We start from the raw sequence: 12,902 nt of genomic DNA, 5'->3' as shown, positions 1-12,902 counted from the left end.
TGTAGTAGCATGGGAAGATAGAGGGGAGGGGTCCTAGGTGTCAGGACCCCTCCTCTTTAACGACACGCCTACCACAGCCGCAATGTTGTTTACTGTTTTATTAATTATAGTTTATGATAGATGGTTAACTCATTCAATTCTAAACTTAGATATGCCTATAATTATCTAATAAAAATGCTAGGAAATTAACCCTAATAGATACCAAAGTGAGTTTGCTGGTTCCATAGTTCATGTAAAGATTTAGCTCTTATGGGCGTGGCTGATTACACTTAGACCCCCTCTTTCAAAAAATTCTGTATCCGCGCCTGAGTAGAACTCTCTAACCGTACAGTAGCATGTATGTACGAGTATTGTACTGCTAACTGCTTTAGAGTACTAGGTAAAATAGCAAACATTATGCATACCAATGAAGGGCAAGCTATCTACACTGCATGCATACACTAGAAGGTTGAGAATGAGAATGAATAGCCTACTGTTAGAAGTCAAATAAAAATAGAAAAATATCGTGCAGGCATCTGTTTGAAGTTATAAATATCTAAAAAGTCCGTCCGCGTACCGTGAGAATGGCGGTTTGGAAGGATGTCTAGAACGTCTTGTAACCTGATATTTTCGGTACAGCGACCAGCTTTCACCTAGACGTACCATGCAGTAATAGGACAAAGTGTAAATTCTGTTTGCAACGTCCGAACTTCCAGTCTTAATACGTGTGGTGTTGGGGATACCCGGAAACGGACGCCAAGTACAGTACAAGAAGACTGACTATATTATATGTCTAGGCTAATCATATACCAAGTAGACGCATGCGTACACGACAGTTTCCCTCCCCTTTTGTAAGCTAACGCAACACAACAGGAACATGTACTGTAATACATCACTGAAAAGTCATGTATTGTAGTCCACGTGAAAATCAGAGTGAGCAGCGGGCTTGGAGGTAGGACGCTTGCTTCGTCGAACGTGAGACCGTGCTTCGTGAGAGACTGCGCGATATTCGGCAGGAACGCGACTCGAACGATCAAGTGGTTCAGACTGAGGAGATGGAGTAACCGCTGCAGCTTCAATGAGGAGGTCGGCGTTCCAGAGAGAACCATCTGATAACCGGAATGAGGTCGGGGAGACTTGCTTCTTGATGGCGATTGGTTTAGAGTATGCTGGTGCCATCTTATGCCTTCTAATTGGATTTTTTATTCTTACAAGCTGACCCGGTTGAAACTTTGGAATTTGCAGTGGGTGCTTGTGATCGAAGTATGCCTTCATCTTTGCTTGTTGGCTTTTGATGTCCTGGGCTAGCTGGTCATTGCTGGGCACATCTGAAGTGACGACTTCGAATGGAGGTTGTAAAATGCTAAGAGGTAGTCGAAACTGCCGTCGAATCTTAAGCTGAGAAGGAGCGTAACCCGTTGTACAATGACGTGAAGATTGATAATTCGGAAGGGTTTCTTGAAGAGCCTGATGAAAAGTGAGACCTTGTGCTCTGTGTGTACGTAGACCCTGCTTTAGCGTTTGGTTGAATCGCTCAACTCCTCCATTAGATTGCGGATGATAGAATGCTGTTGTGGGACGTCCAGGGTGGCTAACACGCGCTGACCCTCCGTACCCAAGCAGTGCTCCAAAAGAGCCTTCTTTCGACGATCAGGCAAAGCATCAAGACCTGCGGCGAGCAAATATGTTTCAAATGCACGATACCATCGAGACCACTCGACTGGAGGATCGCCGGGAAACTGCAAGAACGGTGACGGCGGCTGCACGCTGATGGGCGGAGCTCGTAGTGACTGTTGCTGCTGGTCTGCTTCTGCCATGTCGGGTTGTAGAATATCTTCGTCGCCAAATGTGGTGTTGAGGATACCCGAAAACGGACGCCAAGTACAGTACAAGAAGACTGACTATATTCTATGTCTAGGCTAATCATATACCAAGTAGACGCATGCGTACACGACAATGCGTAAACTCTCCAATCGCTTACATGCAGGCACGTGATGTGCGTAATTGCTTCTAGGGACGTCCCACTGCTCAATTTTTTTAGATAGCTTCATGAGTTTTCCACGGCACGCGAAATTTCTGGACGAACTCTAGTAAGCCAGTTCGCAGTGACGGGTCTAACATATGTGGCATCCAGGGTTTCATAGGCGGGGCAGCTCAGTCATTTGGATAGCCGACTAACGGATACATGCTATCTTTCTTGTGTCTCTTGTGTTCAATTACATTTATTCTTACCAATCTTTGAGTCCTATGCTACAATTGGCGCTGCAAACAGATGGCTTCGAAACCGGTTCTTGGATTCAAGGATTTGAAAGACTTGCCAGGTCAATTGATACGTTCAAGGAAGACGCGAGTCAGGATTCGTGTCGGCGTTTCAAGAGTTGGAATACCAATTCGTTCAAGTTCTACCTGGACTTAGCTGTTACAGATTACAATATCACGGAAGACACTCACAGAAGTTTATTTCTGAAATGTCTAGATGAAGGTATACGTATGCGTCTGGAGAACGCGGTACTGCCAAAGGAAATCACAGACTTCAACGTCGAACAACTTGTTGAGAAGACTCAGATGTTCTACCAGCGTAAGTGCAATGCAATTGTAGAACGAGTGAAATTACATCGGCGAATTCAACGGGAAGAAGAGGCTGTACAGGAGTACGCCAAAGGATTGAAACGAATCGCAACGACTTGTTCATTCAAGGCAGGAGAATACGAAGACTGATTGAGAGACATTTTTGTTGCAGGACTTAAAGATGACTCTATTATACAAAAGATGTATGAGAAAGAAGACTTACTGACGCAACCATTGGATAAAGTGATTCTTCTAGCTAAGACGTTGGAAGGAGCAAGAAATAGTGTCATGGCAACACGTGAGGCAAGGACAGAATCACGAGGGAAAGTTTGTCATCTACAAGGAAGAAAATCTGTGAAGGGAGGCAAACCTTACACTAAACGTCACCAGGCCGGACGAGGGTTTGTCTGTTTTCAATGCGGAGAAGAAGGACACTACCAATGGGAATGTACGAAGAAGACGGCGAAGAACCAAGAAAAATCATTGGGATTTAGGCGTGGCAAAGTTGCTAAACCAGGAGATGTAATTCAGAGAACAAAGAAGGTACAACAAGCTCGAAACTCCCAGAAGGTAGATTTAGAAGGAAGCTCGTCTCAGGAGGATGAAGAACCAAGTTATTGCATTGACTCTGTCACAAAGAATGTTTACTGTGCAGAAACTGTTCGTGATACATTAAGGAAACTTGAGGTGAAGGTACGAGTGGATGACTGTTTCTTAACTTTTAGAGTTGATACAGGAGCGGACGTTTCCCTGATGGATGAGATAGCGTGGAATAAACTGGGACAGCCCAAGTTGAGTAAGGAGAGGGAGCAGCTACGAAATGCTTCAGGTCGAATCATGAGATTTAAGGGCATGATGACAGGTCAGGTTAGATTTTGCAACAACCTTGCACCTATTCAATTCTACGTGAGACAAGGAAAAGGCTCAAACCTGCTGGGAATGGATTGGGTGAAAAAGGTTGGGAGTGCGACAGTGTGCGTAGACTATCTTAAAGTTATGGGAAACCATGGTGGTGTAATGTTGACAGAATCAAGTGAGATTGCAGCACCAATGGAGAAACTATTACAGCAGTTCTCAGAATTATTTACAGATGAACTGGGTTGCTGCAGTGAGATTGTGGGCATCTCTGTGCGACCAGAGACGGATTTGAAGGTTTTCCATTCCGGCGACCTCCTATATATATGTATCTTCGGGCACAGATCGAGAAGGAATTGGAAAGGAACGTGAAAAACAGTGTATTAGAACCAGTTAACATCGCTCTATGTACTTTTCCAACAGTGAACATTGTTAAACCGAACGGTGATATCAGGATATGCGGTGAATTTAAACCCCTCAATCGGATTATGGTAGTTGATCAATATCCAATCCCTATACCAACAGAGATGTTTAGTTCCCTAGCTGGGAGTAAGATGTTCTCCAAGATTGATCTGAAGGATGCTTACAACCAGTTACGGGTGGACGAGGAAAGTCAAAAGTGGCAGGTGATTAACACGCACAAAGGACTGTTCAAATATAGACGATTACCGTTTGGAATCAGTTCAGCGCCTGCCATTTTCCAGAAAACAATAGCCAAAGTCTTGGAAGGCGTGAGAGGAATTTGCATCTATATGGATGATATTCTTATCTCAGGAAAAGATAAACAAGAACACATGCAGAATTTGTCCCAAGTATTTCAAAAGTTACAGCAACATGGTTTCCGTATTAGAAGAGACAAATGCTCGTTCTGTCAACCATCTGTGCAATATCTGGGACATATAATTGACAGCTCAGGAATCAGAGTATCAAATGAAAGAGTTAAGGCAATACAATTGATGACAGCACTTAAAGACCAGTCAGAGTTACGATCATTCTTAGGCATGGTTAATTATTTTGGGAAATTCTTTCCACATATGTCTAGCCATACTCTACCTCTAAATCAACTGCTGAAGAAAGATACAAAATGGAACTGGTCATCAACGCAAGAAAGTGCTTTTCAAAGGATGAAAACAAGAGTTAACATCTCTACCAATACTGGCAAAATATGATATGTCTCTTCCCGTGGGACTAGCCTGTGACGCAAGCGAAAAAGGCTTAGGAGTATGTTTGTTCCAAGTGACAGAAGGGAAAGAGCATCCAGTGGCGTACGCGTCAAAGTCTTTGACAAAAGCTGAACGAAATTATTCTCAGATAGAATTGGAGGCGTTATCCATAATATTTGGGACTAGAAAATTTCGACATTTCCTACTGGGTAGAAAGTTTGCTCTCAGAACTGACCATCGACCATTACTGACAGTTTTTGATCCTACCAAACTGACAACTCCTACCCGAACAAGTGGGCGACTTGCTCGCTGGGCACTCCAGTTATCACAGTATGACTAAGAAATTCAATACCGGCGATCAGTTGAACATGGGAATGCAGACTGTCTATCCCGTCCCCCAGTTGGACATGACGAGGATTTTGAACAGACAAATGAATACGAAGATCAGTCAGAAAGATATATAGTCGCAATGGAATCTCAATTCATCAAAATGGACCAATTCTTTTTGATCAACTACAAAGATATACAAAGCAGGATCGCACTCTTCAACAAGTTATGAAATTCATCAATGACGGCTGGCCTTCAACAGTTAAGAGCAAAGCTCTTTTGGATTTTGTTGCATGCCAGCATCAGTTGTCAGTGTGTGACGGATGCATACTAAAACATGCAGAAGAGCCTAGAATAGTGGTTCCAAAGCAATAAGGGAGCAGTTACTATCAGAATTGCACAAAGCACGCGTTGGTATGGAGAGGATGAAGAAACTTGCACGGAGGTTCATATGGTGGCCAGGTATCGACAGAGATATAGAGACTATGGCCCGAAATTGTGAAAATTGTGCTGTGCATGCTGATAGACCACCAGAAGTACCCTTATATTCATGGGAGTTTCCTGAGTGCCCTTGGGCAAGAATTCACATTGATTTTGCCGGACTATTTTGCAAAAAATGTGGTTTGTTGTGATCGATGCGTTCTCAAAATGGCCTGAGGTAATACAGCTACATGAGGGAGCGACTTCAGCGAGCCAACCATTACTCAACTTCGTCGCATCTTCGCAAGGTTTGGTATTCCAAAGCAAATCGTGTCAAATAATGGGCCCCAATTCGTGTCGTCAGAATTCAGAACTTTCTGTAAGAAACAGGGTATTCGTCATACCTTAGTACCTTCCTACCATCCCCAAAGCAAGGGGCAAGCGGAACGTTTTGTTAAAACGTTGAAAGGGGCAATCAAGAAAGGCGTGGAGAGCGGAAAGGCAAGTTTGAAAGAGGTAGTGACAGATTTTTTGTCAGTCTACAGAAATACCAGCCATAGCACTACAAATGTTTCTCCAGCAAGGCTCCTGATGAATAGAGATCTGCGATGTCAACTGGATTTACTAAAGCCGCCACAAAAGTCCTCAGTGTTGACCAAGACTTTGAAGGAAACGGTGAAAAAGGCTCAAGCAAAACAAAAGAGAGGTCACGACCAAACAGCGAGCGAGAGAAATGCAATTAGACCATATGATATGGTGTTGGTACGTCACGCAAAGATGCCAAAGTGGAGTAACGCTAAAGTAGTACAAGTTTTGGGGGAGAGGTATTATCAAGTACAGTATACAGACACGGGAGTAAGACAAAAGGTTCACGTGGATCACCTGAGACTGCACCCACAGTCAAATCAACTACCAACCCAGCAGCTACTACAAGATGAACCAGATCTAGAGCCTAGAGACGTCGCAGGTAGCAATAGAGACAACAAACGAGAGGATCAATTTAGCGGTGACACAGAGCCTGAGTCATTAGACGATGGTACTGAAGACGAGTCGAGTGCACCTGAAGTTGCCACAGGAGTAGAGCAGCCAAGAAGGAGTCAGTGAATTACAAAGGGAATACCACCTACAAGATATGGAGAGTGGACAGTGTAGAGAGGCTATAGAACTGATATAATCATAGTGCTGTGGTAAATTTTGTGTTTTGTGTAGAAAGGAGGGAGATGATGTGGCATCCGGGGTTTCATAGGTGGGGCAGCTCAGTCATTTGGATAGCCGGCTAACGGATACAAGTTATCTTTGTTGTGTCTCTTGTGTTCAATTACATTTATTCTTACCAATCTTTGAGTCCTATGCTACAACATGTAGCTATGCTAGAACAGTAATTGTCACACGGACACCGTAATTTGAATGGGTATGCTCCTGGTACATAGAGATCATTTCAGAATTCGCCCGTCAGATCTACTAGAGAGATCTGCAAGACAACTTGTTGCATCATGTCCAGCTAGTAAACCTCTTACCCATGCATGCGGCCATGGCCCTCATGTGTAGCCAGCTCTCCCCTTTTCGACTTGAGAGCAAAAAGGAGGAGGGGCTGCCTGCGCTTGCGCCAAGTAGCCTCGTACCCAGGCCCTCTTGCGCGGCCGTACTGTAGTACAGATTTTGTCTCTAGCGGCTCTGGGACTCCCCAGTAGCCTTGTACATGTACCAGACTCTCTTGCGCTGTCGTGCTGTTTGGTAACGCTTATAAGTAAGTACTAGCATACCTTTTTAGGAATCAATTATGGTAAACGTTAATGCATACGGGCTTTATACTAATCCGGGATCTCAATTTTCGGTGTGTGTGCATGCAGTCATGAGTACGCCTAATTACGAAGCTGCCTGGACTTATTTAACGTACGATTGCAACGGAGAGATGGGTGTCTCTTTTTGTGGAGCGCAAAGCCTTTCTATTCACCGTTTTTTTGTTCTGCCTGTTGTTGATTAGCTAAAAACCAAATTCTTTTGTGTTGCAGTGTCGACGACGGTACTACAGATAGCACCCTATTCAACGAACAAGAGGCAAGTGGTAGTTCAGCATCGAGCATGCGCACAAATGCGTGAAGAAAGAATGTTGATTTTTTTGTTCGCAGTTTACCGATCTACCACAGACAGTTGGAACCAACCTCGATGTATACATGTATGACACTTTATCTTCACAGGTAAGTACTACGTTTTAATACACACAATAAGATTTTGCTTAGATTAAGAAATATATTGATATTAATAGGCTATACAATAATTATAATTTATTTTTATCACACCACATCTGGTGTAGTTCCCTCATAGGGGTAACAAAGCACACGCACATGTAGACAAATGACATAACTAACACACAAATCACTTAACGTACACATAAAATATTACCATCTACCATATCCAATCCATATCCAGGATAACTATGTCTAACTATTAGCAATGCCAGTCCTCTCACAAGTTCATTTCTTGAATTTGTGGCCCGTTTAAGGAATTTAGTCTGTAGTATTTTCATCTTAAGAGATGCCTCAACAAATCCTGGAATTCTTTCCACTATAGAATCTCTTTGTCTCATACCAAGCTTACGACGAATACCTTTTCGATATGCTGTGTTAACAGACGTCTCTACTACACTTCGTTCAAAATTCCACAAATGACTTCCATATGCAAGAACTGGAAATAGTTGATTTCCACGATCGTCATCTATACACTATCTTTGAACAACTTCCACCAAGTCGGCTAATGACACCATTCACAGCAGCATAAAATTTTCCTTTTCTAGCCTCCAATGAGCTCTGTACCATACAGCAATCATTCATGACAACGCCCAAATGTGTTATTTCCTCGTTTGATAATCTATTGTTATTGAGAAAGACATCTAATTCACTAGAGTGTTTCCATCGTCTCTGCTTGAATATAATCACCACACTCTTTTTGGTGTTGTTATCAGATGATGCTCATTTGCATACGTAGTACATATATCTAACATTTGTTGTAGTCCAGCAACATTTGGAGACACTAGTGTTATGTCGTCTGCGTAAGTCAAGCACCCGAGGTATAGATCTGCTATTCTAGCTCCTAGACCAGAAAAGCTAAGCTGTGTCAAAAGATCATCTATATAGAGCTTGAACAGAGATGGAGACAAAACGCTCCCTTGTCGTACTCCTTTTCCAACGCCAAAATGTGAAGAACAGTGGTTGTTCCACTTAACTTTCATGTTTTGACATGAATAGCACTTGGCAAGAAATTTAACCAATAGTACAGGCATTATATGGTTTGACCTTGAACAATTTGCAACACGGAAACACGGATATCACATTGGGTACTGTAGAAACACCATAGTGAAGAACAAATACTTCACTCGAGACTTGTTCAAGGCTTCTCCATCGGCGATTAGACTAGAACGTGTTCGAAAACGCGTCGTTTTCAGATTATCGTCGTGTTCTCATGTAGAAACCGCTCTGGCAAGGTTACGATTATCCCTCTGAAACAGTCTACCTTTTTGCTTCTCCATTACTCACTTTTTCAGACCATGACCGAAATTACAGATAGTAGCCGGCATCAAGTTCCCGTATACCCGGGAATTTTAGATTTGTCAACGTGGCAATGGACGCGTTAGAGGTGTCTGAAGATTGTATCATATTGTATCTTATTGTTGATGCAGTTCTTGGTGCCTTGGTGCTAGCCAAAACATTTAATGTGACTTTACCCGGAAGTTCAGATAACCCAGAATCTAGAAAAGTGGAAACAGAAGAGTTGTTGGAAGCTACAACTTCATCGCATGAGAAGCCTGATAGACATCCAGACCTGGATGAAGCTGCTGTTCTCTATGAGAAGGTGATGCAAGGTTCAATGTGTGCAGATCAAGTTTGCCAGTCTGGTGTGATAACCAGAATCGGTGATGCTCTTCAGAGAGAAACTAAATTCCTGTAGTCATCTAAGACTGCTACACTTTGGTTGCAGTACATGCATATGGTTGATATATATACTTCGCAAGTATATCCAGGCAGAGTGTACTGGGAACTGGGAATTGCATCTCCAAACTGCTTCAGAAATGCTCCCTTACTTGGCCGCATGTGGACATAACCACTACACAAAATCTGCTTGGATATATCTGTAGTGAATCTCCACAATGAGCATCCAGATGTGTATCAACGTTTTCGAGAAGGTCTCCATGTGGTGAGATGAAGTGATCGTTATTGGGCTGGCTTGTCCTTGGATCTCATCATCGAACAGCTAGGTGCTCATGAGAAACCTGAAGACCAGCGGGGGTCTCACAAGAAGACGAGGGATGACTGAGCAGCAACGCCTGACATGGTTGTTGTCCAAGCCAGCTTGTGTTGATGTGAACTGTGCCATGCAAGGGCTGACTGGGGTTAGCTACAACACAGGAGAGCAAAACAAAGATATAACCAAGGCTAGACAAGCTCGTGACTGGAAAAAAGATACCCACAAAATTCTCAGGTATCTTCGAGATATGAACCCCTTCACTTCTGACACCAGTCTAGAAAGCATCTCTACAGGAGAGCACGCAGCACCGTCAATGTTGACAAGGCAAAAGATGTTGGAAATGCAATTCTGGTTAGCATGAAGGGAAGGACTGCTGCAGAGTATAATTTAAGAAGAAAGACCAGGTCATCACTCTAGACATGAAGAATGGAGTCAAGGTTGATGGCATTGCAGTGCAGATTGACCCACAACTTTCCAGAGACTCATGATAATTGCTGCAAAGGCAACTGACAATCTTGAAGATGTCTTCAGGTATATGAGCTATGCAGTTATCCACCAGACCTCTTTGACTCATCACTATTGCTTCGGGAGCCACAGAAGCCAGTACTGGCAAATGCCATCTGGAAGCTATTGGCACCAGACATTTCTGAGATAACTGGAGAGGTCCAGTATGTGCTGGATGGGGGTGCACTCATTCGGCGCATCCCATGGATGCAAGGGACAACATACCAAGAGATATGCTCAGTGTACGCAAGGTGTGTCTCAAAAAGTGTGGGGAAGCAGTTGTCGTATTTGATGGCTACAGTGGCAAATCCACAGAGACACAACCCATAAAAGACAAACAAAAGGGCATGCTGGAGTAACTGTAGCATTTACCAGCAACATGAAGCTTACAATGTGGAAGGCTAAGTTTTTGGCCAACAAGACCAACAAGCAGCAGTTCATCAAAATGCTCGGAGATCAACTAGAGATAAATAACTGCAAAGTGCATCATGGTCCAGGGGATGCTGATTTGCTAATTATACAAAAATCAGTGGAGTCTGTGACAATGTCGACCACTATCCTAGTTGGTGATGACACAGACCTTCTCATCTTGTTGTGCTATCACTCAAGCTTGCACTCTCACAGAGTGTTTTTCCAAACAGAGACAAAGAAGAGCACAAAGCATCCGCGCATGTGGAACATCCAGGTTGTCAAGGAACAGCTAGGTCCTGAAACATGCACTCACACAGAGCTGGAAATAACGTTCCGCAATCGGCTGTTTGCCGGACAAAATTTGTATTTAGCCGGACAAACCTGATTTGTTTGGTCAAATTAGCCGGACGTCTTTCATGCAAGGCGCGGCGCTACTTGTCATATCACGTACTATTGTGTCACGTGGTTTTTGACAACCCTGGTTGGTCGATACAGCGGGTACAAATCGTTTGTACGCTGGTATGTGCTGATACCCTACTGCTGTCAAGGGAAACGCGTAGGTGTACTGTTGTTAGGATCGACAGCACAACACAGCTGGTTTCAGTTAGTAACACCCAGATGATTTGATATGCCTCTAACGAGCTGCTAAATGGTAAATGCACTTAGACTCCGTCTAAGTAGTTACAGAACAGTTACTAACAAACAAGTAAGAAGTAGGGCGAATCTCAACTCCAGTAGAAAGCAATAGTCAAGCGGAGGGTTTGCACTTTAGTGCGGTTCATATTTATGGTTAATTAATGAATGAAGGTGAAGTAAGAATGAAGAAAAATAGTTGTAGCGGAACAAACCTTGTCACTAGCTGGACAAATAGCCGGACAAATCTGATTTGTCTGGTCAATTTAGCCAGATAACTGGCCAGTACTAGTTCCAGCACTGCTCACATGCTCTTCTGCATGCTGTCCTTGGATGTGATACAACCTCCCACCTGTGTGGCATTGGAAAAGAAACTTCCCTTAAGAAGTTCAAATCCAGTATACACTTTGGAGAGCAAGCTAAAGTGTTCCATGCACAGTCAGCTTCCTCAAAGATGTTATTATTGCAGGATTGCAAGCATTTGTTTGTTTGTACAATGGGAAACCTGCAGAGGGACTTGATTCACTGCGTTATACGCGTTTCTTCGAGAAGGTGGCTACCAAAACATCTCATATTCAACCACAGACTCTACCACCCACTTCAGCTGCAACAAAGTACCACAGTCTTGGTGTATACTTTCAGATACAACAATGGAAGGTTCTGACGTTGAACTTTTGCCAGTAGAATGTGGGTGGAGAGAGAGAGAGTGAAGAAGGACTTAAGCCAGTTCAGACTGACTTGCCTCCAGCTCCTGATGAGCTCTTACGTATGATAAGGTGTAATAGTCAGACTGATTGCAGTACATTAAGGTGTACACGCAAAAAGCACAATGTGAAATGCTTCCCTGCTTGTGGCAACTGCAGAGGATCTGGCTGTGTAAACTCAGACTGGGTGACATATAAAGATGGTGATGTTGATGATGATGATGATGCTGATGATGATGCTGATGATGATGATGATGATGATGATGATGCTGCTGCTGCTGACGATGATGATGATGCTGATGATGATGATGACGATGATGACGATGATGATGATGAAAAAGAAGACAATAACATTGATTTAACACATAATAATTATTGACTATAGTAACTATTACATCTCAAAAATCCGTTATTTACTTATTATACTTTATAGCCTTTACATGTAAGTAGTTGAAAAAAATTCAGGAAGTTCAAACACATTTACAATCCCACAAAAAACAGTGGTATATATACGATAAAGATGGTGTACAATCGGCAACAAGTATGTTAGCGTATGACCACTTTTTGACACTTTCCCCTGCAGATATTCCTTAAGACTTTTGAGTATGTTATAGAGGACACTTTTCTGTATAGGAAACACTTGAAAAAGTTTGTGTTGCAATTAGTTTAAGGTTGACTCAAAATTTGGCACAAAATGCCTGTACTACAAATATACAGGAGCACCTCTATCCAGTAACTTGTTAAACAGACAATTATAGGGAACTTTATCATATGCTTTTGATAAATCAAGAGCACACACATATACTTCTTTGTTACCATTTGATAGGTAGTAGTCGACAGTCTCCTTCAAAACAAAGGAACAATCTGAACATCCATGACCCTTTTTGAAACCAAATTGTTGTTGACTAGACATCAGCATACCATGCAACTTGTCACGCATTATTAGTTCCAGTGCTTTTGATATTGTTGACGAAACAGCTATTCCTCTGTAATTGTCTGGATCACTGGCATCACCATGTTTACCTTTAATGACTGGAACAACATAAGTCTCCAAAAATTGAGTTGGGACTACAGAATGTCTTAAGCAAGCAGTAAA

At 42.8% G+C, this 12,902-nt stretch overlaps 4 protein-coding genes across 5 annotated transcripts in view; all 4 read left to right on the top strand.

Moving 5' to 3' along the window:
* The first annotated feature begins 2,748 nt into the window (after positions 1-2,748).
* LOC134196860 (uncharacterized protein K02A2.6-like) lies at positions 2,749-4,571 on the top strand. Its single transcript, XM_062666082.1, has 2 exons — positions 2,749-3,699; positions 3,747-4,571. The coding sequence occupies exons 1-2, from the start codon at positions 2,749-2,751 to the stop codon at positions 4,569-4,571; spliced, it is 1,776 nt and encodes a 591-aa protein (XP_062522066.1).
* A 910-nt stretch (positions 4,572-5,481) lies between these two features.
* LOC134196748 (uncharacterized) lies at positions 5,482-6,630 on the top strand. The gene has a single exon (XM_062665968.1). It carries the CDS (start codon positions 5,904-5,906, stop codon positions 6,414-6,416), a length of 513 nt encoding a protein of 170 aa, XP_062521952.1. The 5' UTR covers positions 5,482-5,903; the 3' UTR covers positions 6,417-6,630.
* Positions 6,631-7,132: 502 nt separating this feature from the next.
* The window catches only part of LOC134196478 (cellular tumor antigen p53-like), a 9,350-nt gene continuing 3,580 nt past the window's right edge, over positions 7,133-12,902 (top strand). For both annotated transcript variants that reach the window (XM_062665619.1, XM_062665620.1), the window contains exons 1-3: positions 7,133-7,205; positions 7,325-7,370; positions 7,442-7,510. In XM_062665619.1, coding sequence (XP_062521603.1) covers positions 7,165-7,205; positions 7,325-7,370; positions 7,442-7,510 — 156 coding nt within the window. In that variant the 5' untranslated portion in view covers positions 7,133-7,164. The remainder of the gene's footprint in view (positions 7,206-7,324; positions 7,371-7,441; positions 7,511-12,902) is intronic.
* LOC134196161 (trigger factor-like) lies at positions 11,844-12,276 on the top strand. Its single transcript, XM_062665230.1, has one exon. The coding sequence runs from the start codon at positions 11,871-11,873 to the stop codon at positions 12,183-12,185; it is 315 nt and encodes a 104-aa protein (XP_062521214.1). The 5' UTR covers positions 11,844-11,870; the 3' UTR covers positions 12,186-12,276.

Source organism: Corticium candelabrum, chromosome 21 (assembly GCF_963422355.1).
Source record: "Corticium candelabrum chromosome 21, ooCorCand1.1, whole genome shotgun sequence".
In the NCBI taxonomy this organism is placed as follows: domain Eukaryota; kingdom Metazoa; phylum Porifera; class Homoscleromorpha; order Homosclerophorida; family Plakinidae; genus Corticium; species Corticium candelabrum.
The sequence above is the reverse complement of the archived record's forward strand: the minus strand, read 5'-3'. Positions and strand labels throughout refer to the sequence as shown.